Here is a 27,649-nt window from a genome sequence, read left to right as displayed (position 1 = left end):
AGCAGGATAGAAAAAACCCTGTATTGCTGTGAATGGAACATTAAGGATGATTCTGGTGAGGGCTCAGACGAAGACAAGGCTGGGGAAAATGTGGAACTTCTTAGAGATTATTTAAGTGATCATGGGCAGAATGCTAATAGAAATATGGACAGTAATGGCCATTTTGATGAGGACCCAGATGAAAATGAGGAACAAGATATTGGAGTAAAGGGCATCCTTGTAATAAAGTGGCAAAGAACCTGGCTGGATTGGGTCCATGTCTGAGGGCTTTATGGAATTCAGGATTTTAGAGCCGTGAATTAGAATGCCTGGAAGAAGACCTATCTAACCCGCAAAGCATTCAGGCTGCTGCATGGCTACTTTTAATAGCTTACATTAAGCTGTGAGAGGGAAAAAAATGACTGAAGATGAAATTTATAGTCAAAAGGGAAAGAAAGCAGAAAGATTTGGAAAACTCTCAGCCTGGCCATGTAAAGAGTGAAAAAACTTTTTTGGGAGAGGAAACCAAGGTATGGCCCAGCAATTTTTGCTAAGGAGAGTAGTACTTAATAGAAGGGATTATCAAGACAATGGGAGAAAGACCCTCAAGGGATTTCCGAGATCTTTGAGCCTCCCTTTCTCATCACAGGCCCAGAGCTCTAGCACAAATGGTTTTGGGGGATGGACTTGGGCCTCTGCCTATAAGCTTACTGCCCAGGGCTGCTTTGGGCCTCTGCTCCCAGAATTCCAGCACAGTGCTCCTCAGTTGTCCCCACTATGGCTCAAGTGGCCCCAAGTGCAACTTGACCTGCAGCTCCAGAAGATAAAAGCCATAAGCCTTGGTGGCATCCATGTGGTGCTAATTCTTCAGGCTGTCAGAAAACAGAGCTAGGTGGTCATGTGAGCCTCTACCTAGATTTCAAAGGATATATTATAGACAGTCTGGTGTCCAGGCAGAGACTTGTTGCAGGGGTGGAGCCACCACAGAGAGCCCATTCTGGAGAATGCCAAGTGGAATTGTGAGGTCAGAGCTAGAGCTGCCCTTGAGATTCTAGAACTGTGACCCACTGGCAGCGCATGGCACCAGTTTGTAACTTCAAATGGAGAGAGCTGAAGTGTGGGCTTGTTAGCAGTGGTGGATCCATATAGGTCTGAAGCAACTTGATTCTTGCCTCCTCGAAGGAAAGAATTTGTCCAAGGGCCGTAAGGCAGAGTGAGAGACCAAGGCAAGTTTTTGAGCAAGAGTGAGAGTTTATTAAAAAGTTTTAGAACAGGAACAATGGGAAGTAAAGTATTCTTGGAAGAGGGCCAAGCAAGCAATTTGAGAGATTCAGGTGTTCTGTTTGGCCCTTGACTTGGGGTTTTATACATTGGCGTGGTTCCGGGGGTTGAGTTTCTCCTGCCTTGATTTTTCCTTGGGGTGGGCTGTCCGCATGTGTAGTGGCCTGCCAGCACTCCAGAGGGACCACATCCTCAGTATGTTTACTCAAGTTGTGCGCATGCTCATTTGAGGCATTTCTGCCTTGCTAAGTTGAACATTTTTAGAGGAAGGTCATATACCAGTTAAACTCTGCCATTTTGCGTCTTAGTGCACATACGTGGGCCCACTCGCCCAACTCCTGAGATCTTAATGGGAAGCTGCTGATCACCAGCTTTAGGTGTTTTCTATCTGCTGGGAGACTGCCTTTCCCTGCTGCCAGCTGCGACCAGTTATTTTAGGAAGACAGTTTAACAACCACCTGACCATCACTTGATGGTCACCTGACATTCTGGGTGTGGGGGAGTCCTCTGCCCTGCTCATGTCTGCCTAGCTACCTACTCTTAACTGGTTGAGCCCAGAAAGCTCTAGGAGTAGGGTTTCTTGATACCTTGCGAGCCCACCACCCCAACCCCACCCCAGTGTGCACAGGATTCAGACATGGAATGGAGATTACTCTGTAGCTTTAAGAGTTAATGTCTTATTTCCCAGGGTTTAGACTTACTTGAGGCATGTTACTCCTTTCTTTTGGCCTATTTCTGCCTTTTAGAATGGGAATGTTAGAAATGCTTGTTCCCCGGTGCTGCAAAGAAATAGCACTTGAACGTAAATTTAATTTTCTCAGCAAGGCCATTTTACTTTATGCAGAAAGAGTACACTTGCCAGCAGTTTTGCCACAAGAGTACAGTGAACAGAGGAGACAGGGTCATTTATAACCTGACACGTTCACCCTTCTGCTGTGTCCGGTTTCCATTGACTGGAACGGGACCTCACATTCTGTATTTGTCCTGATTGGAACTTTCTAAAAGGAGCAAAGGCAGAGGAGAACAAAGGAAGGAGGAGATAACTTGTGGAATGCTGAGCAAGGTAAAAACACCTCCAGATAAGGAAGAGGAACGGGCTATGACCTAATGCTTGCTTGTACCAGTATAAGCATGCCAGGGCAAATATTTAGGCTAAATTGTGGGAGCTAACAACACAAAGTACATTGATTTCTTTATTAAGGCTAGCAGGTATCTAAGAATGTTAGCACAGGTCTTTGAATAAATTTTGCTTCTAAGAGAATTTACTATTTATTCCTAATTAGGGAGGAAACTCTCTTTGAAGAGGAACCTCTACTTTAGTTTTTACAGGAATGTATACCCTATACCTGTCCTACCATTGTATCTTGGAAGTAGATAACTTGTTTTGATTTCACAGGCTTCATAGATGGGACTCTGGACTTTGGAATTTTGAGTTGGTGCTGAAACAAGTTAATAATTTGAGGATATGGAGCTGGAGTGAATGTATTTGTATGTGAGAAGGATATGAGTTTGGGAGGTCAGGGATGGAATGCTATGGTTTGAATATTTGTCCCCACCAAAACTCATGTTGAAACTTAATCCTGAATATAACAGTATTAAGAAGTGAGGCCTTTAAGAGGTGATGGGGTCTTGAGGGTAGAGTAGTTTGATCCATTCTTGGATTAATAGGTTATCGCAGGAAGAATGGTTTAATTACCATGGGAGTGGGTCTGTTTTAAAAGCCAGTTTGGCATGCTTTTGCCCCCTCACCACATGATGCCTTGCACTGCTGCTGGGCTCTGCAGAGAGTCCCCACCAGCAAGGAGGCCCTCAACAGATATGGCCCCTCAACCTTGGATTTCCCAATCTCCAGAAGAGCTGTAAGACATAGATTCCTATACTTTGTAAATTACCCAGTCTCAGATATTCAGTTACAGCAACAGAAAATTTAAGACACCAGCATTTCTTAATATAAGATGTTTTATGAACTGTAACTTCTGAAAATGTAATCCTCTAGATCAGTGGCACTCAACCTTGTTTGCACTTTAGAATCATTTGGGAGTCTTTTTAAAATTCCAGTGCCTAGGCTTTCCTTATCTCCCATAATCATCAAATTGGATAGTGGAGTGAGACCTAGGCTTTTTATTTTTTATTTTTATTTTTTGAGATGGAGTCTTACTCTGTCGCCCAGGCTTTAGTGCAGTGGCGTGATGAGACCTAGGATTTTTAAAGCTCCCTGGTGTTACCAATGTGAAGGTAGGTTAAAAACTGCTGCTCAGCAGGTTCTTGTGTGTGGTTGTGTCTCCTGTGACTCTTTTCTAAATCTCCCAAATACTGTTTTTCACATTTTAGTTTGTATCAGAATAACCTGGAGGGCTTGTGAAAAAGCAGATTCTAGGCTGGGCATGGCGGCTCATGCCTGTAATCCTAGTACTTTGGGAGGCCTAGGCGGGTGGGTCACCTGAGGCCAGGAGTTCAAGACTAGTCTGGCCAATGTGGTGAAATCCCATCTCTACTAAAAATACAAAATTAGCTGAGTGTGATGGCAGGGTCCTGTAATCCCAGCTACTCCAGAGTCTGAGGCAGGAAAATCGCTTGAACCTGGGAGGTGGAGGTTGCAGGGAGCCAAGATTGTGCCATTGCACTTTAGCCTGGGTGGCAGAGTGAGACTCCATCTTAAAAAAAAAAAAAAAAAAGCAGATTATTTCCTTGCCCCATTTCTAGTTTAGTCTGGAATGTGGCCCAAGAATTTGCATTTCTAACAAGTTCTCAGATAATGATGATTCTAGGGGGAGAGGAGTTCACTTTAGGAACAATTTTTGTAAGGTGTTCAGACTACAGTTTGTTCAAAAAGCCCTTATTTTCAGAATTTTTTGTAGAATTTTAGAATTACACATAATTGCTTAGTGTAGGCTTAGTATAGATACATTTTTAATCTGTTAAAAGAAAAACTTCATACAAATTTAACACTTTATCTGAGCAAAGAACAATTCATGAATCCGGCAGCATGCAGAACCAGAAGAGGTTGAGAGAGCTCCACCTTGCAACATGAGCAGTGAGCTTCCATAGGCTGAATGTGGACGCAAATTAGAGAAATTACCTGATTGGCTACCACAAGGCATTTGCCTTATTTGGGCATGGTGTGATGAGATGTTCACCCTGTATGGGTATGGTCTGATCAGTTGGCTGCCTATGATTGGCTGAAACTTGGCTGTTTGTTACAAAAACTATACTCTTAAATTAGGTTTCAGTTTATTTCTATACTAAGTTTGCAGTTTTTTATGCAGGAACTCAAAGTGCAGAGAGACAGTCTTAGTTCAATGACTTCTGCTTATTTAACATACCCTAGTACAGAAAGAACTGTGAGAATAATATGGAGCTGGGATTACAGGCCCCTGCCACCACACCCAGCTAATTTTGTATTTTTAGTAGAGATGGGATTTCACCACATTGGCCAGGCTGGTGTTTAACTCCTGGCCTCAAGTGATCCACCCACCTTAAAAGGCATAGGAATAGTACTTGTTTGATTCTGGTCAATAAATTTTTTCTTACAATAATGTAAGAAAGAATTTTGTTAAGACTTTGTACAGTCCAAAAGATGGCGCCATAGAGCTTGGTTCCCCCTGCTTTCCTTTTGTTTTTATTATAGAAGGTATTATTTTTTTCCAGTATAGAAAATGACAGTTTTATTTTCTCTCGTTACCCACCATGAAGAGTAGCACAGCATTTTGTAGAGTCCCGGGATTGCTAAATTCTGTTATCTTTAAGATTTTAGAAATTCATTTACTCAGTTTTTTGAAATACAGTAAAATAAAAATGTTACTGAGTTCTCCACATGGTAGATCAGAATTATGTGAAATTATTCCAGTGTTTCTGAAACAATTTTTTTATGAATAGATACTTAAATGACTAAATTTATTCTGTTTCTGGGGAAGACAAATTTTTTTATCCTTTTGCCCTTTATATAAAACATCTGGGGTTGCATTTTCTTAAGCTAATATGAGGGGACTTCAAAAAGTTTGTGGAGAAATGGAATTAAGATAGAAATAAAAAATAACTTTTTTTCTCAGCATAAGCTCCATCAAATTTAAGATACTTCTTTTGTCAGCAGTGATACCAGTCATTTAGTCCATCCCTAAATAAATGAGGGTCCTGGGAATTTAAGTAAATGCAGTCTTTTTTATATTGGCAACTGAAGAAAAAAGGGTGCCATTTATAGATTTTTAAAGATTGGTGTGTTACTCTGTTTGGGTTGCTATAAAAGAATACCTGAGGCTGGGTAATTTATTTGGCTCACAGTTCTGCAGGGTGTACAAGAACCATGGCACTAGCAGCTGCTTCTGGTGAGGGCTTCAGGTAACTTCCAGTTATAGCAGAAGGGGAAGGAGAGCTGGCATATCACATAGCGAGAGTGGGAGTGAGAAAGAAAGGAGATGCCACATTCTTTTCAACAGCCAGCTTTTGTATGAACTGATAGAGCGAGAACTTACTCATTACTGTGGGGATATACCAAGCCATTCATGAGCGATCTGCCCCTATGACCCAAACACCTTCCATTGGGCCCCACCTCTAATGTTGGAGAATAAATTGCAACATGAGATTTGGAGGGTACAGATATCCAATCTATATCAATTAGGAAACATAAAGGAGTCAGAAGGAACCAGATCAGGTTATAAGGTGGATGCCTAATAATTTCCCATTGAAACTCAAAATTGCCCTTGTTTGATGAGCAGAATAAGCAGGGGCATTTACGTAGTGTACGAGGAGTCTCTAATGAAACTTTGGTCGTTTTTCTGCTAAAGCTTTGGCTAAGTTTTTATGATAGTTCTTTGGTGCTCCAGAAAGTCAACCAGCAGCCTGCCTTGAGCATCCCAAAAAATTGTTGCCAACCTTTGCTCTTGACCAGTCTGCTTGTGCTTTGACTGGACCACTTCTCTTGGTAGCCATTGTGGTTGTGCTTTATCTTCAGGATCATACTGGTAAAGCCATGTTTCATCTGCTGTTACAATTCTTCAAAGAAATACTTCAGGATCGCAGTCTCACTCAAAATTTCTGTTGAAAGATCTGTTCTTGTCTGCAGCAGATCTGGGTCCAATGGTTTTGGCACTCATCGGGTGGAAAGTTTGCTCAGCTTTAATTTTTTAGTCAGAATTGTGTAAACTGAACCAATCATAAAAGAATTGTGGCATTAGCTATTCATGCCGTTAACTATTGATCATCTTCAGTTAGGGCACAAACAAGATGAATTTTTTTTCTCACAAATTAATGTGGATGGTCTGCCACTGTTGACATCTTGAACATTTTCTCATGCCTTCTTAAAATGAGTTATCTATTTGTAAACTGTTGATATCTTTGAGGCATTTTCCTCACAGACTTTTCACAACTCACCAGTGATTTTACATTTCTTCCACACAAGCTTTACCATAAATTTGATATTTGTTCTTGCTTCAATTTTAGCAGAATTCATGTTGCTCTGATAGGGGCTCTTTCAAAAGTGCTGTCTTATCACTCTTATGACCTCAAGCTAGATCCTGTTCTGGTATGTTACGGCAAGTTAGTAAGAGTTTATGTTCATACAAAAAAAATTGAACTTCATGCATAGTTTTTTTGTAATAATGCATATTCCGTGAACTTTCTGAAGATTCCTTGAATATAACAGAAATGCAGATTTGTTTAAAAAATAAAATTAAGTAGATATAGAACAGAGGAAAATGCTTAAATTTTTGTTTCATACATGTAGTACCACTCCTATTTCCCACCCCAACTGAATTGGATTTAAAGAACATTTTAGGTTCTTCTCTCCTTCTCTCTCTCCCTCTAGTCTTCCTTTTCTCCACCACCTCTTGCATTTTAGAATAGAAATGAAGTTGGCTACCCAACCTAACTCAAAATATGGCACAGTATGGTATTGTTTTTGTGTTTCTCAAAGAGCTCTTAAGATGCTGCTAGTGAGAGGATTTTGTGATTATAGGAGACCACAATATGCCACCGTAAATATGCCACTTTGGCATAAGGATTATTTTGAGCAGATTATTTTGAGAACCAGCAGATACAGGGTCATCTCTGAAAACAGTACAAGTTACTTTTTTGTAAGAGAAATGTGTACCTAGAAAGGAAATCTCTATTTGTAAGAGTGTCTCCCTTTCTGGGGAAGAGAAGGATGACCAAATGGCAAGAGACTCCTATCAACAGAGGCACTGACTTAAATCTGCGAAACAATCATTTCTCTTATTTGCCATGCTTTTTGTGGTTACCTTCCTTCACATTCTTCTTCCTAGTTGAAGTTACTATGTAAGCTGGAGTTCTAGGCCGCCTTTTGGAGAGTTCTTATTTCTTCCTGGATAATCTCCTATGTATACATGAGGTGTACATGTTAATAAACTGTTTTTCTCTTGTTGGTCTGTCTTGTTACAGCAGTCCCAGCTAAGAACTCAGAAGGGTAAGGGGAAAATCCGCCCCCCCCCCCCGCCCCCCATCAATAATAGAAAATTAAGTTTTAAAGCGTATTTTAGAAAGGGCATGTTGTCATGACTAGAGAAGTGGGAACTGGAATGGAATAAAAATAATGAGCATATACATTACCCAAATGACTTTATTGCAGTACAAACCACCCACGTGAAAGTTGACTAGTGCTCAGTTAAATGGGAACTACTGAATCAGATTATGTTTAGCCACTGATTAATGTCATTGAAGACATGTTCTTATTTTCATAAAAAGAATGAACAGTGCTCAAAGATTGAATTATGTTAATATATTGCAAAGATTTGTTAGACATAATAGGTACCTTTTTCAGTTTTAAAAGGTGTTCTGTTTTTTGCTATTAGTGACAGCTGAATAGAAGACATTTTAAGAAACCATTTTTTAATTAATAATAAAGTGCTGCGTTTTTCATAACAACATTTATTTTACTTAGTATGGAACCTGAGAGGCCGGGTGCAGTGGCCCATGCCTGTAATTCCAGCGCTTTGGGAGGCCAGCATGGGAGAGTCACTTGAGACCAGAAGTTCAAGTCCAGCCTTGGCAATATAGCTAGACTCTGTGTCTCCAAAAAATTAACCAGGCATTGTGGTGCATGCCTGTAGTCCCAGCTACTTGGGAAGTTTGAGGCAGGAGGATTGTTTGAGTCTAGGAATTCAAGGCTGCAGTGAGCCATGATTGTGCCACTGCATCTGAGACCCTGATGCAGGGGGGGCGGCGGGGGGAAAAGAACCTGAGAGTTTATGAAAGAAGAGATGAAATAATTTTATTAAGTTAAGATTTTTAGAGAAACTTGTCAGTTCAGCTTCCTTTGGTATACTTCTTCCCACTCACCTATGTCATTTAAATCTCTTTAAAAAAAAAAAAAACAAACAAAAACAAAAAACTGGAAGATATGAAAAGAGCTTTCTTTAAGACTGAAATATCAGTAACACAGCAGGAGCTGAGAGAGGAAAGATAAAGGGAAATTTCCCTTGGACTTCTAAGTGTTTAAGGTGTATGTTTATATGCATTCGTTTTTATCTATATTGATTATTGAACTTTCTCCAACTATGGATGGATATCTTGTTTTGATAGAGAGCGGTAGATCTCTCCTCATTCCCAGATGAGATTCTCTTAGATTTCCTTCTGTCTTATTAGGGGAGAGTTAGGATTGCTTTTATTTATTTATTTATTTATTTATTTATTTATTTTTATTTTCATTTATTTTTGAGACGGAGTCTTGCTCTGTCACCCAGGCTGGAGTGCAGTAGTGTGATCTTGGCTCACTGCAACCTCCACCTCCTGGATTCAAGCAATTCTTCTGCCTCAGCCTCCTGAGTAGCTGGGATTACAAGCGCGTGCCACTACACCTGGCTAATTTTTGTATTTTTAATAGAGTTGAGGTTTCACCATGTTGGTCAGTCTCCCAAATTGCTGGGATTACTGGCATGAGCCACTACGCCTGGCCGTAGGATTGCTTTGAGTTGCATAGTTTCTTACAGTAAATTTTCAGGGTCATTTAGTGTCTTAATCAGATTTTTTTTTTTTTTTTAACAGGTAAGCATTGGGTTATATTGATTTTTCAAGACGTAATCGATTATCATCTAAGCGATGTTCCTTTGGTGTTTGGCAATATACCACAGATGGTCTGTTTAATTGTATTTTACCACTTGTCTGTCTTATTAGATAGAGCTCTGTTTTTTACTTTCCTATACCCCATTTCCATCTACCCTTTAGCCCAGGGATGTCTAAGTTGGAGAGCGCTTTCATTTTCTTACCAAGAACTTGACTTCACTGCCTTCTGTCCCCCTGCCTCCCCATTAAGGTATTGTATTCTGGGAAATTTTTGACTTACTAGGGGTATAGATATTCTTGGCAATTTTGACAAACTTACAGATTCTGAGATGTACAGGGAGTTTTTTTTTTTTTTTTTTCCCGTGGCCATTTCCTGTGGCCATACTGGTCAGGTTTTGGGTTCCTTTCATTTGTAATATGAAACCACCCTAGATTCAAGGTCAAGTGGCAGGCACCTTTTGCCCTGTGCCTTTCTCCTCTGGCCTTGATTCTGCCGCGACCATGTTGGTTTGGATGATTTTTGGTCTAGAGGTTTCTGTTTCTTATTGAGGCATGAAAGTATTTCAGAGAAGAAAAGTGAAGGAGAGCTCTTTGCCTGTAAAACGAGCTCATTCCCCTGAGGATATATGGATATGTGAGCTTCGAAACTAGCTAGAGCCTCATTATTAATGACTTTAGCCATCATTTGAGATTGTTCTCAACTATTTTACTCAAGAAAGTGCAAAACTTATTGAATGTCTAGATGTGCCCGATACTGGTTGGGCTCTGGTGATAAAATACTGAACAATACAGGCATGTTTTCCTTTCTCCTAGAGCTTACTGTCCAAACAGGCAAATATGGGGTAGTCTGGAAATACATTAAACAATACTAGCCTTAACTGTGTGTATGTGTGAATAGTGTGATGGGGGTAGTGTAGGGAAAGCCTCTTGGAGGAAGTTATATTTAAGCTGAGACTTAAGGAAGGAGGAATTTAATGAAAAGTTGAGAGTAGTAAAAGAATGCAATATGGTTGGTTCATTTGTGTAAGGGTTTGATGCAGTGTTGAATTACAATGTGTGAGTGGGAAGATAATAGCATATGTGAAAAAGAGATAAGAGAGAATTCATATTTGAGCAGAGTTCAGTGTGCCTACATTTTAGACTGTGGAGGAGATAGGGGTTAAATTCTGAGGCCATAGAGGTAAACAAGAAGCCAGATCAGCTCTCTTATAGGACGTGTTAAGTAGTTGATCTTCAGATCAATATGGAGAGCTAATTAAGTGCTTTTTAGCAGGGGCAATGTCTAGAACAGTTTTGCATTTTAGAAAGATAACTCTGGTGTGAAGAATTGACTGGAGGAGGGTGGGATTGGAAGTAAAGTGATTATTTAGGAAGATGTTGCAGGGAACTGGGTGAGAGATTATGGTGATTTAATGTAAGATAGAGGCCAGACTCGGTGGCTCACGCCTGTAATCCCAGCACTTTGGGAGGCCGAGGCAGTGGATCACCTCAGGTTGGGAGTATGAGACCAGCCTTGCCAACATGGCGAAACCCTGTCTCTACTGAAAATTCAAAAAGTTAGCTGGGCCCAGTGGCACTCACCTGTAATCCCAGCTACTTGGGAGGCTGATGGAGGAGAATCGCTTGAAACCCAGGAGGTGGAGTGAGCTGAGATTGTGCCACTGCCCTCTAGCCTGGATGACAGAGCGAGACTCTCAAAAAAAAAGAAAAAAGAAAAGGAGGGTAGAGATAATGAAAGGGTAGATAGTTAGATTTAAGAGGGAGATTTTGGAGAAGACTTGATGGGTTTTGATGATGGATTGATAGTATGTGATGGATAAAGGTGAGTAAGAATGACTTTCAGGTTTCTAGGCTGGGCCATGGGATGAATGATGGCACTATTTTCTAAGATTTGAGAAGAAGAGTGGCTATGGAGTGAGCTGGGGGGAGTGAAGGGAGATGAATTTAATTTTGGGCTGGACCTCCTAGAATAGTAGACTGTTAATACGTAAATAAGTTAAATATTTTCTCTCAATTATTTGTTGTTGAATATCATTTTTGTCTAAAAATAACATGAATTATACATACCCAGTAGCAAAAACTGGTGCTAATCTCTATGTGTTAGTCCATTAAAATATATTATTATATAATCAATATATTAATATGTATTAAGATGCAATATGAGCCCATTAATATGAGAAACATAGTAAAAAGTCTTTGTTTTTACCTTGCAGCCTGCTATTCTGTTAATCTAATGCATGTGGTCCCAGAGATACATTAAGAAACTTATTTAATAGTCATAATGGTAACTTTTATGCCATACTGAAAGCATGTGTGATGACAAATCTACTTGAATTTCTAACAAAAGAAATTGAAGTGGTGCTATTTCAAAGCACCATTTATCCTGAGTGATAGTGGTAGGCTATCACATACTCTCCAATACTGTGATGCAGTGTTTATTCTGGGCAGGAACTTACTCATTCCCTCTGGTTAGATTTAAATCCATGACTTTTTGTGTAAACATCAGTCACATCACCCCATTGTGTATCTTTCTGAGTTTGTTGTCTTCTTTACTCTGGTTATCAACTGTTTACTTTGGAATATTTACTTTTTGAGCACCAAGCTGAATTGTTTATGTGTGTCTGTGTTTATGCACTGAGGGATTAATCTTGCCATTAATATAAATCATGGGTGGTTAACTATGCCTTAAAATAACTTTAAATATCTTTTTTTTTAAAAAAAAATCACGTAATAACTAAATTTATTTTTGCTAGTACTTTTTAAAATTTTTATTTTACTTTAAGTTCTGGGATACATGTGCAGAACATGCAGGTATACATGTCCCATGGTGGTTTGCTGCACCTGTCAACCCATCATCTAGGTTTTAAGCCCCGCATGTATTAGGTATTTGTCCTAATGCTGTCCGTCCCCCTTGCTCCCCGCCTCCTGGCAGGCCCCGGTGTGTGATGATCCCTCCCCATGTGTTCTCATTGTTCAACTCCCACTTATGAGTGAGAACATATGGTGTTTGGTTTTCTGTACCTGTGTTAGTTTGCTGGGAATGGTGGCTTCCAGCTTCATCCATGTCCCTGCAAAGGACACGAACTTTTTTTTTTTATGGCTGCATAGTATTCCATGGTGTGCATGTGCCACATTTTCTTTATCCAGTCTATCATTGATGGGCATCTAGGTTGGTTCCAAGTCTTTGCTATTGTGACTAGTGCTGCAGTAAACATATGTGTGCATGTGTCTTTATAGTAGAATGATTTATAATCCTTTGGGTATATACCCAGTAATGGGATTGCTGGGTCAAATGGTGTTTCTGGTTCTAGATCCTTGAGGAATCACCAAACTGTCTTCCACAATGGTTGAACTAATTTACACTCCAACCAGCAGTGTAAAGCGTTCCCATTTTTTCCCAGCCTTGCCAGCATCTGTTGTTTCCTGACTTCTTAATAATCACCATTCTAACTGGTGTGAGATGGTATCTCATTGTGGTTTTGATTTGTATTTCTCTAATGATCAGTTATGATAAGCATTATTTCATGTGTTCGTTGGCCACATAAATGTCATCTTTTGAGAAGTGTCTGTTCATATCCTTCGCCCACTTTTTGATTTTGTTTCTTCTTGTGAGTTTGTTTCAGTTCCTTGTAGATTCTGGATATTAGACCTTTGTCAGATGGATAGCTTGCAAAAATTTTCTCCCACTCTGTAGGTTGCCTGTTCACACTAATGACAGTTTCTTTTGCTGTGCAGAAGCTCTTTAGTTTGATTAGATCCCATTTGTCAATTTTGGCTTTTGTTGCCATTGCTTTTGGTGTTTTAGTCATGAAGTCTTTGCCCATGCCTATGTCCTGAATGGTATTGCCTAGGTTTTCTTCTAGGGCTTTTATGGTTTTAGGTCTTACGTTTAAGTCTTTAATCTATCTTAAGGTAATTTTTGTATAAAATGTAAGGGCAGTCCAATTTCTGTTTTCTGCACATGGCTAACCAGTTTTCCTAGCACCATTTATTAAATAGGGAATCCTTTCCCCATTGCTTGTTTTATCAGGTTTGTCAGAAATTAGATGGTTTTAGATGTGTGGTGTTATTTCTGAGGGATCTGTCCAGTTCCATTGTTCTATATATCTGTTTTGGTACCAGTACCATGCTGCTTTGGTTACTTTAAATATCTTTGTAATTAACCAGTCTTTGAAAATTAATATTGGACTACTCTGGGCATATTGCCTATGGGTTAGCCGTGCTCCACAAGGAGCAGTTTTAAAAAATTGCTTTTTGTCTAGAATAGTAATATCTGGACATATGGGAGCGAATGCTGATTCCTAGTTGCAGATTAACATATTTATATGTTTGAATGGATTTAATTGTCTTTTTAAAGTAATTGTAATGAGATGTTCTTTTAAAGCCAAAAATAGAGCTGTGTCAGCTTTTTTCTCCTATTGAACAGTCTGAAAACTTATCTAGCTAGGTTTCTTAACTAAAAAGTAGAGTCTTAGGTTGCCTAAATTTTGCCTTTAGGGATGCCAAAAACTTAAATAGGAAGTCATTTTTACAGCGACAGAGTAGGAGTTTGACTGCATTCACATCCTTTTTCCATTTTTGTTCAAATGTTAGTTATGCTTGTCCATATTAACATTCTTTATGGTAGATTATATTACCACGTGAAGATGATTGTTTAATAATAACGCAGTTAAGAAACAGTGAATATCAGAGTGCTTGGGGCACCATAAATATAAGGCACAGAAGGGTTAAAAGAAAGAAGATAGCATACCACACCAGCTAGAGGAAAGTGGTATAACTTTTTAAATACCACATGACGTACGTTTTATGACAAAAACTTTTATTTGAGGTAGGACATACCATAATTGCAGAATGGTTAGATAGTACCTTTAAATTTTAATGTCCTATGAGTCTGTTTCTGTTGTGCCTTTAGCTGTGGTCTTTTCTCATATGTCTGATTATTTCTGAGTTATTTCTGAGTATTTAAAATGCAGATATTTTTGAGTCCTAGGATGATATTCTCTCTCCAAAGAAGATGGACCTTTGTTTCTGGTAGGTGTTCAGGCTAAGGGCACTAGCAGTCCCAGATCATCTCAGTCTAGTCAGGACTTCAGAGAATTTGAAGCTGGACTTAATTCTAGGTCATCCTAGAATGATGGCTTGAATTGAGGCTATCCTAGTTCCTGAGGTGTAGCCCTTAGGGACCAAACTTAGCAAGCCCTTGATTTCCATTTTTGCTTCTTTAGGAGATAAGGCTTAGCTCAATCTGTTTCAAACTTTATTCAGCTTTTTACCATTTTAAGATCACTGATTATTGAGTGCAGTCAATACTTGATAATCAATCAACTGCAGAAAGATACTTTGTAAGTACTTGTCGAAAAGCCTTGGTTTATAACTAAATATGAAGCAGAATTACTTAATGAGTTCCATAGTGAACAATATGACACTAGTACTAAAACAGAGAAACTATAGGAACAATCCTTTGCCTATCTGAAATAACTCTCCTGGTATGGTATTTTCAAACATTTAAAAATGACTAATCTTGGTAGGGTATGGTGACTCACGCCTGTAATCCCAGCACTTTGGGAGGCCGAGGTGGGCTGATAACCTGAGGTCAGGTGTTCGAGATCAGCCTGACCAACATGGTGAAACTCCATCTCTACTAAAAATACAAAAATTAACAGGGCACGGTTACATGCGCCTGTAATCCCAGCTACTTGGGAGGCTGAGGCAGGAGAATCGCTTGAACCCAGAGGTTGCAGCGAGCCGAGGTCACGCCACTGTGCTCCAGCCTGGGTGACAGATGGAGATTCTGTCTCCAAAAAAACGAAACAAAACAACAACAAAGTCATGAGATTTATAGATGCTGTCTTCACCTCACTCTCCCCATCACCCCAGCCTCACCTAGAACATTCATACGCTGTGGACAGAATTGGTCTTCTAAAAATTAAAAATAAAAATAATAAAAATAAAAATGACTAATCTTGGCCAGGTGCAGTGGCTCATGCCTGTAATCCCAGCACTTTGGGAAGCTGAGGCAGTTGGGTTACCTGAGGTCAGGAGTGTGAGACCAGCCTGGCCAACATGGCGAAACCCTGTCTCTACTAAAAATAAAAAAATTAGCCTGGTGTGGTGGTGGGTGCCTGTAATCCCAGCTACTCGGAAGGCTGAGGCAGGAGAATTGCTTGAACCCAGGAGGCGGAGGTTGTGGTGAGCCGATGTTGCGCCACTGCTCTGCAGCCTGGGCAACAAAGCAAGACTCTGTCTCAAAAAAATAAATTAATTAAAAATAAAAATAAAATAAAAATGACTCATTTTGTGACCAGGTGCGGTGACTCATGGCTGTAATCCCAGCTTTGGGAGGCCGAGGTGGGTGCATCACCTGAGGCCTGGAGTTGGAGACCAGCCTGGCCAACATGGTGAAATCCCATCTCTACTAAAAATACCAAAATTAGCTGGGTGTGACAGCGCACATCTAGAGTGCCAGCTGCTCTAGAGGGTGAGGCAGGAGAATCACTTGAGCGCAGGAGACTGAGGTTGCAGTGAGTAAAGATCATGCCACTGCACTGCAGCCTGGATGACAGGGTGAGACTCTGGCTCAAAATAAATAAGTAAATAAAAATGACTGATCTTGTAAACAAGTGGAAAGCTCTAAAAGGGGAGATATGTAAAACCACAATCATAAGAAAGAGAACATTCAAATGTATTTCTTTCAGTAACAGATAAAACAAAGGCATACTGAGTACGTATATTTTCATGCACATATTTTATATGCACATATGTGATTTGAATGAACATTGTTTAATAAGCTTGACCTAATGAACATGCACTGAATAACTGCAGAATTCACGTTCATTTCATGTGTGTATGAAACACTTGCCAAAATAGGCCATGGAATTTGTCTTAATATATTTTAAAGGATTAGTTTTACAGAATCTATTTTCTGTCCCCAGTGGAATTAAGGTTGCAATCTGTAATAGAAAGATAACAGGGAAATCCCAAATGTTTGCAACATGAGCAGTAACCTTATATGACATCACAATGAAATGATCAAAATACAAAAAAAAAAAAAAAAAAAAATTAAAATCAATAAACAGTAAATATCAAAGCTGAAAATTATTTTTATAGACTATTAAAATTGATAAATCCTTAGTGACAAGTTGTTAAAGGCAAAGGTAAAAGCAGAGTGTGTTACAAATCTAGAAATGAAAAATAGCACATCCCTATAAAACCCATAGCCATAAAAAAGATTACGAGAGGATGTTATGTACAACTTTATGCTCATATATTTCAAAATTTTGATGAAATGGTCAAATTTTTATATAATCTGTAACTGTTAATGAAAGTAAATCTTTAAAAACCTTTTCACAAAGAAAATTTCAGTCCCAGGGGTTAGGGAGGGATTACTTACATTTTTAATATACTAAATGTACCATAAGCAAAGTGAACAAACTGTAATATGTTAAGAATGAGAACTTCTGTTCACTCCAAGCCATCCTTGAAAGAGTGAAAAGGCAAGCCATAGACTGAAAGCATATTTGGTATACATCTGATAAGGGAATCATGTCTAGGATATATAAATTTCTACCAATTCAAAAATCCAGTTAAAAAAAAAAAAAGAGCAAAAGATTAGAACAGACTTTTCACAGCAAAAGATTAGACATTTCACAAAGATACCCAGAGAGCTAATAAACCTGAAAAGCTCTCAACTGCATTAATCATCAAGAATATGCAAATTAAAACTGCAGTGAAATACTAATATATAGTCATTAGAATGGCTAAAATGTGAAAGACAACTTGAAGTGTTGGTGAGGATGTAGAACAGCAAACTCGTATACAGCTAGTGGAGTAGAAATTGGTACTACCACTTAGGAAATTTTGATATATTTTAAAGTTGAATGAGTCAAAAGGTTTTTTGTTTGTTTGTTTGTTTGTTTGTTTTTTGAGATGGAGTCTTGCTCTGTCCTCCAGGCTGGAGTGCAGTGGCGCAATCTCAACTCGCTGCAACCTCTACCTCCCAGGTTCAAGCGATTCTCCTGCCTCAGCCTCCCAAGTAGCTAGGATTAAAGGCACATGACACCATGCCCGGCTAATTTTTGTAGTTTTAGTAGAGACAGGGTTTCACCATGTTGGCCAGGCTGATCTCGAACTCCTGATCTCAGGTGACCCGCCCACCTCGGCCTCTGAAAGTGCTGGGATTACAGGCGTGACGTGAGCCGCCATGCCTGGCTGATTAATAACTCTTTGACCTGACACTTTTACTCATATCTCACCAAAATGTGTGCACTTATGCACCAAAACATATGCAGAATGGCCACTGAATTGTTATTTGCAATAGCCAAAAACTGGAGACAACACAAGTAGCCATTCATATTAGAATGGATTAACAAATTGTTTATTCATACAAAGGGATGCTATGCAGTGAAAAAGAACAAATTACTGCTATATGCAAGAACATAAAATCTCACAAACATAATGTTGACTGAAAGAAGTCTGATAGTAATATATATTCTGTGATTCTATTTATATCTAGCTAAGCCAGGAAAAGCTCTAATCCTTTGTTAGAGGTCAAGATAGTAGCTACTTGAAGGATGGAGGGTGTAGTGACTGACAGGGTACATAATGCAATTTCTGATAGTTTTTATCTGAGTTTTGGTTACATGAGTGTGTTCATTTGGGGCTAACTCATTGAAACTATATGCTTGTGAACTTACTATTTGTTACTGTTTGTGTACCTTTAAGTGGATATTATACATCAAGAGAGTTAAAAAAAAAAAAAAAAGGAAAGCCTGTGTGGCTTACTGGAGAGAAAGTGAGAAAGTGGGGAATGGTAGACTATAAAATCAGGGAGGTAGAAGGGGACCAGATCATATGGGACCATATCAGTCATGATAATATTTTAGTGTGATGGGAAGTCACTGGAGACTTTTGGGCAGGAGAAGGACATGATATATTTTGAAGTTAGAGCTCTCAGGATAGTTCATAGATTACATTGTGGGGTAGGAAGGAAAGAAGGTAATGCTGAGATGTTTGACGTGAGCGGCTTGGTAATTTGTGGTGCTATTTACTGAGATGAAAACAGAGAGAGGAGCACACTTAAGGAGAAATCAAGAGATTTACTTTTGATGTGTGAAGGTTGAGATACTTATTAGACATTCAAGATGAGATGTTAAATAGCTGAGTAGAGAAATCAGGGATGGGGAAATAATTTATTAGTGTTTTAGGTGGTGCTTAAAATCCTAGGGCTGGAAGAGATCTCCTAGGGAATGAAAGTAGACAAGACAGTTCAGTGGGGTAGGGTGAAGTGGAGTAGAAGGATGGCATCTAATTATTGTGGCAGATCAACACTTTGATATCAGGGAGAAATGAAAGAGCAACTAATGAGTTAGATTTTAAAACAGGGATGTATGGTGTCTCAAAACCCAGTAAAGCATTTCATAAAGTAGGAATGAGCAACTGTCAAATATTACTGAGCTATTTGGCTAGTGGTCAGCTTGATGAAAAATGAGATTTGACTACTGGGTTTGGTAGGTTTAGGGGAGAGTATTTGGGGAGAGTAAGAATTGGAATAAAGTATTCTATTTGGAGAATGAATCTGTATAAAAATTAGCTAATACAATAAAACTTGAAGACTTTGGAGCCTTTTTAATCTAGCAAAGGAGTATCAGCTAAGATTAATGCTGAAATAAAATGTAAAATCAAATTTCACAAGTTAAGGGGGGGACTGCTTACAAGTAACCTATAATTCTTTGATGTAAGATAGAAAAATTAGTTATGAATCTGCCATTAGGGTTTTACATTTGAAATGGTTCAGCGTATTCCTAGTATCTTCAAGTGAAGTGGCTTGACTATTCTGAACCTTCATCTTTATTGAAAGGCTTCGAAATTGGCTCTTAATGATACTTTTGTCTGTGGTCTCTTATTCTAATAGTTTTTCATTAATAACTTTTTACCTCATATCTTGATGTATTTTCTTTAATTCACTATTATCAGCCAATGCTGAAACAAAACATAGTATGTAATACAAGATAACGAATGGGATCAATGGATCAGTTACCCCGCATGGATCTGTAGTTTCTATGTGAAGTAATATGGGGCTTTTAAGTTTCTTTTTCCATAGAGTTCAGGAGGTGGAGAGGACCCTCTGTAGAGAATTTGGTCTGTTAGGTTGTTCTTTTGTAAAGGAATGAAGATTCCAGAAGATGTGATGGGAATGGCTAGTCAGGGACAGCAGTGTTAGGAGGTTGTGTTGGGAGGGAAAAAGCACAGGGCAGTATTTCAGTGAATATATGCTGGGGGCCCAAATACTTGTGTGTTGCTGACGACAGGATCTGGGTCTAGTTCTAACTGAAAATGTGGTGAAGAGACATTTTAGTTGGAAAGAACAGAGACTCACTCAAAAAGATCCACAAAAGAGAATGGGGCAGTTATTAGACAAGTTCAGGGACCATAAGCATTGCTTATGTTCCTGAAAATTGGACTGCAGGTGTGGGCATAAGGCAAATTTAAGTTGTGTGTTTATTTTTCTATCTCTGCTTCTTTTTATGTGTTTGTTTTGTCTTCTGTCTTGTATAGACTGCAGCATTCTCAGGGTTTTTTTTTTTTTTTTTTTTTTTTTTGTCTCTACCGCATATAGTAACAACTTTTACTTGGCTATCATGTCATCTTTAACTCAAATGTCAGATGACCTTTAAACTTCACTGCCTGTCATCAGCTGACAACTGCGCACTGTGTTTTAGTTCAAATACCTAGGAGTAAGAACCTTGTCTAATTCACCCCTGCCCCTTTGTGCCCCAGGCCTCTGAATTCTGGTTAGTCTCCATTAGCTGCCCTTGGGTCCATTGCCCATCCCTAGTTCAGCCCCTCCTGGGGAAAGGAAAAAAAGGTCTCTGGGCAGAGCAGATTCCCTTAGAGAAAAAACAGTGATTGAGCAGGCAGTGGCCTTCTCTAGTATGTCTTCTTATCTTAGAAGTTTTATGATTAATTGAAATTGTAAAAGCTTAAAATTTTGGAGGAATGGCATGAAGGCCCCATGGCTAGTGGAATGAGTGCGGGAAGAGTGATGGGAGATAAAGCCAAAGAGTTAGGCTAGGCCAGGTGATGTAGAGCCTTGTAGGCCATGGAATAGAGTGTGAATTTTATATATGTATAGTTGTATATATTATTATATATAAAATATGTATCAGATAAGTAGATACATTTGTTCAAATATAAGAAATACATAGGGAAAAAAATCTGTGGGTTACTTACCAAATTGATAATAGCTATGTGTCTCTGTGGAGGAAGAGAATGACCAGACAAGGATGGGGGTGTGGTCAGACTTCATGTGTAAATGTTTAATAAAGGGGAATATAGTCATGTGCTGTTCGTGGAATTCAAAGTTAATTGAAGGAGGTGGGAACAACCTATCCCCTGAAGCAAGTTCCTGTGGAGTATAAAGATAATTTACTTGCTTTGTAATGTTTGTGAATTTGTTTGCTTTTTAACAATATTTTTAATCCCCCCCTTTCTTTTTTTTGCCTTTTTTCTCTAGGGAGTTGGTCTCTCAGTCCATGGGCAATTTCGAGTGGCTACAGAAAAGTGTCTTTTTGCTATGCCAGAAACAGCAATAGGTAAACAACCAGAATTTTTTAAATAATTACTTTTAGCATCATCATCTTTTGATACGTTTCAGAGTTTACTGTTGTTGAAGGAATTGAGGAATCTTGTGTGAGATACAACAATGAAAGGATTTTAAAAAAGAAATTAAATAGGAAGATAATTAGAAGTCAGTATTAGCTCAATAATTGTATCTGAAAACACAAAACTGAGAATATTAAAGGAGACATTAGCACACTATAAATAAAACATTAACACTATAGATAAAATATCATTAAGGGAATATATTTTTGCCTTTAGATCTGTGCAGTTTTGAGTTGCGATCAAAACTCTCATGTGATACTTTTAAGTTAATTTTTGTATATGGTGAGGGGTATGGATCATCAGTATAAGTCAAAGTTTATTTCGTATATGGAAATACAATCATTCCAGTACCAACTGTTGAAAGAGTATTGTTTTGCCACTGAATTGTCTGTGTAGCTTTGTTATAGTTGTCTGTAGATGTCAATCATGGTGTTAACACCATGTTGTCTTGGTTAGTGTTGCTTTATAGTAAGTCTTAAAATCAGGTGGTGATAATGTTCCACCTTTGTTCTTTGTATCTCACCAAGTTGCTTTGGCTGTATAGGTTCTTTATATTTCCATATGAATTTTAGAGTTACTTGTCAATTTCAACAAAAAAGACTGCAGATGAATTTAGAGAGAATTGACATCTTAATTAACACTATCGAGTCTTTTCAGACCTGTGATCCAGATATATTTCTCCATTTATGTAAGTGGTCTTTAATTTCTCTGAGCATGGATTTTTAGTTTTCAGTTTATAGATCTTATCTTTTGTCATATTTATCCATAAGTATTTCATATTAATGATATTTTTGAAAAAAACTTTCAGTTCTAATTGTTAGTTACCAGTCTATAGAAATACAGTTGATTTTTGTATTTACCTTTATCATGCAGACTTATTAAACTCACTTACTAGTTTTAGTTGCTTTAGAATTGAATAGAATTCGATTCTGCTGTACTGGAATTCCTAAAGAGACAATTATGTCATTTACAAGTAAGAGCAGTTTTACTTTTTCCTTTCTAATCTGGATACCTTTTATTTCTTTCTCTTGCCCTATTGCGTAGAATAGAACTTCCAATACAGTGTTGAGTATAAGTGGTGAGAGTTAACATTTTTTCCTTGTTTCTGATTTTAGGGGAAAGCATTTAATCTTTTACCAATTAAGTTAGATATTAAGGTATATATTTTTCATTTAAGATCAGGAACAAGACAGTGATTCCTGCTCTCATTGGTTCTATTCAATACTGTATTGAAAGTCCTTGCCAGAGCAATTAGGCAAGAAAAGGAAATAAAAGGCATCCAAACAGGAAAAGCAGAGGTGAAACTGTCACTGCTGATGACATGCTTTTATATATGTAGAAAACTCTTAACAGCTCCAACAAAAAACTCTTTGAACTAATAAATAAATACAGTAAAGCTGTAGGATATAAAAGCACATAAAAATCAGCATTTCTATACACTAACAGCAAACTATTTGAAAAATAAGAAAACAATTTCATTTACAAAAACATCAAAAATAATAAAATACTTAGAAATAGATGTAACCAAGGAGGTAAAATCTGTATGGCAAAACCCCATCTCTACAAAAATAACAAAAAGTAGCTGGGCGTGGTGACGTGCGCCTGTGGTCCCAGCTGCTCAGGAGGTGGAGGTAAAAGGATGGTTTGAGCCCTGGAAGCAGAGGCTGCAGTGAGCTGAGATCACGCCATTGCACTGTAGCCTGGGCAATACAGCCAGAGTATGTCAGACACATACACACACACACACATCTGTATACTGAAAACTACAAAACTTTGATGAAAAAAATTGAAGATGCAAATAAATAAAAAGATTATATTCCATGTTCATGGATTGGAAGAGTATTTTAAAAATGTTCATACTGCCCAAAGTGATCTACAGATTCAGTGTAATCCCTATCAAAATCCCAATGTCAGTCTTCAAAAAAATAGAAAAAACAATTCTAAAATTCATATGGAACCAAAAAAGACTGCAGATAGCTAAGGTAATCTTGAGCAGAAAGAACAAAGCTAGAGACTTTGTACTGACTTCAAACACTATTGCAAAGCTTTAGTGATCAAAATAGCATAGTACTGGAATAAAGATGGATACATAGACCACTGGAAAAGAATAGCAAGCTCAGGGACAAATCCATATATTTGCAATCAAGTGATTTTTAAGAAAGATGCGAAGAATACATAATGGTGAAAGGACAGTTTCTTCAATAAATGATGTCAGAAAAACTGGATATCCATGTGCAGAAAAATGAAATTAGACCCATACCTCATATTATATTTAATAAAAAACTCAAATGGATTAAAGATGTAGTCATACAACCTGAAACTGCAAAACCACTAGAAGAAAACATATGGGAAAATTATATGACATTAATCTGGGCAATAGTTTTTTTGCTTTGACCCCAAAAGCTCAGGCAACAAAAACAAAAATACACAATTTCCTTTGAATCCATCCAACATCCAGTCTACACTGATGCAAGGGGTGGCTCCCAAAGCCTGTGCACAGACAAGTAGAATTACATCATGTAAAATGCTTCTAGAAGCACAGCAAAGAAAACAGCAGAGTGAAGAGGCAACGTCTTTCAATCTCTGCTTGTTGCCTAGTTCCCAAGTCACTTCTACATTTTCAGTTATCTTTATAGCAATACCCTACTTCTCTGGTACCAGTTTTCTGTATTAGTCCATTCTCACATTGCTATAGAGAGCTACCTGAGACTGGGTAATTTATAAAGAAAAGAGGTTTAATTGGCTCACAGTTCCACAGGCTGTACAGGAAGCATGATTGGGGAGGTCTCCAGAAGCTTACAGTCATGACCAAAGATGAAGGGGAAGCAAGTGCATCTTCACGTGGTTGGCAGGAGAGTGAAGGGGGAAGTACTGCACACTTTAAAACAACCAGATATCATGAGAACTCACTATTATGAGAACAATAAGGGGGACATCTGCCCCCATGACCCAGTCACCTTCCACCAGGCCCCTCATCCAACACTGGGGATTACAATTCAACATGAGATTTGAGTGGGGATGCAGAGCCAAACCGTTATCAGGGCCTTTCAAGGAATTTGTCAATTTGTTAGCATAAAGTTATTCATAATTGCTTTTTTGTATATATCCCCTGAAGTTCATGTGTTGGAAACTTAATTCCCAACTCAGCAGTGTTGAGAGTTGGGACCACTAAGAGGTGAGTGGGTCATGAGGGCTCTTCCAGTTTTTGCAGGTTGGTCCTGATACAGGGATGACTTCAGCCCCCTTTCCTCCTGCTCTCTTGTCCTATCTCACCCTTGCCTTTTGCCATGGGATGATGCATCAAGAAGGCCCTCGTGTGATGTTGGCACCATGATATTGGACTCCCCAGCCTCCAGAACTGTGACAAATAATTTTTTTTTCTAAATTACCCCAGTCTGTGGTATTCTGTCATAGCAACACAAAATGGACTAAGACAATAATATTCCCTAATTTTTTTAATATCTGTAGACTCCGTAGAGATTTCTGGCTCTCTTATTCTTGATATTGGTCATTGTGTCTTCTCTTTTTTTCCCTGATCAGTCTAGTTAGAGGTTTATTAATTTTATTGATCTTAAAAAAACAGATTTTTGTTTTCATTTATTTTTTATTTTGCTTATTTCTGCTCCAGTATTCATTCCTCCTTTTTTTCTGCTTATTTTAGATTTTGTTTGCTCTTCTTTCATTTCCTCAGGTGAAACCTGAGTTCACTTGTATGAGATGTGGGTATGGAATTAGATTCTACTCTGGTTTTTAATTTCAGTAATTTAAAGATGTTACTACACTGTCTTCTCATTTAATTTCCTACAAAAAGTCTTTTCTCTTCTTTATTTTTGTTCCTGTGTCTTTGTATTTTCTCTGGCTGCTCTTAACATTTTCTCTTGATCGCATGTTTCAGGCCATTTGGTTATGATGTGCTTTGGTGTTCTTCACATTTCTAATGCAGGGTGTCTCTTTTAAGTACTTAGCTTAGGAATGGACTCTCTCTGTGTGTGTGTGTGTGTGTGTGTGTGTGTGTGTGTGTGTGTGTGTGTAAACATGATTAGCCCTCCGGAGCTTTCTCTCTGCAGCTCTCTCTGCTCTGGTACTCTGTTCTGGGAATTCTAGCTGTCTTGGTTTCCCTAGACTCTTAGCTTCATCTTCTCAAATGAGGGACTATACTGGGCCTGGGAACACACTCAAGGCATGAAGTTGGAGCTGTTCTAGGATTTACCTTGCTTGTTTTCTGATATTCAGAGACCACTTTTCTTTATTGCTTGATGTTCAGTGTGTTGAAAACACTATTAATCCATATATTGTGTTTGTTTTTATAGTTGTTTCAGGTAGGGGGATAAGTCTGGTTCCTGTTACTCTATCATGTCCAAAGTGTAAGTCTCCCAGATAGCTACTTTAAATTGGATGATTAAAGATGCTCTCAGAGGAGTTGTCCTTTAAGCTGAGATTTGAATGACAAGAGTCAGCTGCATGAAGAACTGAGAGAAGAATATTGTGGCATTGAGAAAAGTTAGCTCAAGACCCTTAGGTAAGAATGCACTTGGCCTGTTAAAGGAACCAAACGGAGGCAATCTGTGTCTGAATCGAGGGCAGGAGTGATGTAACATGCTCTCAAAAGGGTACATGGGGGCCTCTGGTGAGGAGTTAAGGTTTAAACCTAAATATGGGAATTTGTGGAAGAGTATAAAACAGGCAATGACATAATCTAGTTTATATTTTAGTACCATGATTCTGGCTGCTTTGAGGATAATGGATTGTAGGGGTTGCAGAGTAGAAGCAGTGAGATTGGATAATAGGTTATTACATTAGTCTAGAGCTATATTGTCCAATACTGTATAGCCACTAGCCACAAGTGGCTTTTAAAATTTTAATATAAATTAATTAAATTTAAAGAAAACAAATTCAGTTCCTCAGTCACACCAGCCATATTCCAGGTGTTTAATAGCTACATATGGCTAGTGACTATCTTATTGGACAGCAGAAATTATAGATTTCATCATTGTAGATGATGAAATCATCTACAATTGTAGAAAGTTCTGTTGGACAGCATAGTCTGGAGAGATTTTGGCTTTGGAGTAGTGTGGAGGTATAGAGTTGAATAGAGTGAATAGATCTGAAACATGTTTTGGGCTTAACTGACTTGCTGGTATGATGAATCAGGAGTAACTCCAAGGTATTTAGCTTGTTCTACTTGATGGATGAGGCTGATTAGGGAAGGAGCAGGTAGTTGGAGGTTTGTGAATCAATAGTTGTACTTTTGCCATGTTAAATGTGAGATACTTATTATCCATGTGGTTCTGTTTAGGTGGCAGATTTAAGAGTTCGGTATTCAAGGGAAAAGACATGACTGATTTCGTAGTATATTATGCTTCTAGGGCTGCATAACAAAATACCACAAACTTGGTGGCTTAAACAGCTGAAATTTTTTTTCTCACAGTTCTGGAGACTAAAAGGCTGAGATCAAGGTATCAGCAGATAGTTCTCTTGAGCCCTCTCTCCATGGCTTATAAACTGCTGCCTTCTTGCTCTGTCCTCATATGGCCTTTTCTCTGTTCACATGCATCCCTGGTATTTCTTCCTCCTCTTCTAAGGACACCAATCCTGTTGGATTAGGACCCTACCCTTATGACCTCACTTAACCTTAATTACCTCTTCAAAGGCCCTGCTTCCATATACAGTTACATCAGGGTTAGGGCTTCAACATAGGACTTTTTAAAAGGACACAATGCAGTCCATATAGCAGGGAGTAATCAGCGTACAGATGCTATCTAAAGTCATAGGAGTTAAGGGAAATGTGTATGTAGGAAAGAGGAGATAGCCTAATATGGAGCTTAGGCACAGTGAGCAAGAGGTCAAGCAGAGGTGGTGGTGTCAGTGAGGGAGACTGAAAAGAAGCAGAATTGGGGCAAGGGGGAAAAAAAGAGAGAATGTGGTACCCTGGAAGAGAAGAACGTGTTGTCAGGATGGAGCGTTTTTCCACTTGGGCAGAGTGCTGCTAATGCTCTGGGGCAGGAAAGAGTGTGAAATGTTAGGGAACTGAAAGAAGACCAGAGTGGCTGGAGTATAGGGAGTGAGTAGTAAGGGATGTAGTGGAAAAAGTGGTAAGGGGCCTTGAAGACTTTGATAAAGGTGTTTGTTTTAATCCAGAAGAAATACGCAGCCATGGAAGGGTTTTAAGCAGTGGAATGCAAGACTCTAGTAAGGATTTGTGTTTTAAAAAGATCAAATTTGGCTATTGTGTGGAGAACAGTTTAGAGGGGAAATCAATAAGATGTGATCACTGATGGGGATTAAGGGGATGGTGTGAGAAGGTGTCAAGGCTGGGGGGCGGAGCAAGATGGCCGAATAGGAACAGCTTCAGTCTCCATCTCCCAGCGCGAGTGACACAGAAGACCGGTGATTTCTGCATTTTCAACTGAGGTACTGGGGTCATCTCACTCGGGAGTGCTGGACAATCGGTGCTGGTCAGCTGCTGCAGCCCGACCGGCGAGAGCTGAAGCAGGGCGAGGCATTGCCTCACCTGGGAAGCGCGAGGGGGAAGGGAGTCCCTTGTCCTAGCCAGGGGAACTGAGACACACAACACCTGGAAAATCGGGTAACTCCCACCCCAATACTGCGCTGTAACACCGGCACACCGGAGATTATATCCCACACCTGGCCGGGAGGGTCCCACGCCCACGGAGCCTCCCTCCTTGCTAACACAGCAGTCTGCGGCAATCTAACC

The 27,649-nt window shown here is 39.0% G+C and overlaps 1 protein-coding gene across 1 annotated transcript in view; it reads left to right on the top strand.

Annotated features, from left to right (window-relative positions):
• HIBCH (3-hydroxyisobutyryl-CoA hydrolase) overlaps nt 1-27,649 on the top strand; it is a 125,859-nt gene that overhangs the window by 38,845 nt on the left and 59,365 nt on the right. Inside the window, exon 7 of the mRNA XM_026454401.2 lies at nt 20,786-20,864. Within this exon, the coding sequence (XP_026310186.1) occupies nt 20,786-20,864 (79 nt within the window). The remainder of the gene's footprint in view (nt 1-20,785; nt 20,865-27,649) is intronic.

This window comes from Piliocolobus tephrosceles, chromosome 11 (genome assembly GCF_002776525.5).
Source record: "Piliocolobus tephrosceles isolate RC106 chromosome 11, ASM277652v3, whole genome shotgun sequence".
NCBI lineage: Eukaryota > Metazoa > Chordata > Mammalia > Primates > Cercopithecidae > Piliocolobus > Piliocolobus tephrosceles.
This window is presented reverse-complemented; position numbering and strand designations above follow the sequence as displayed.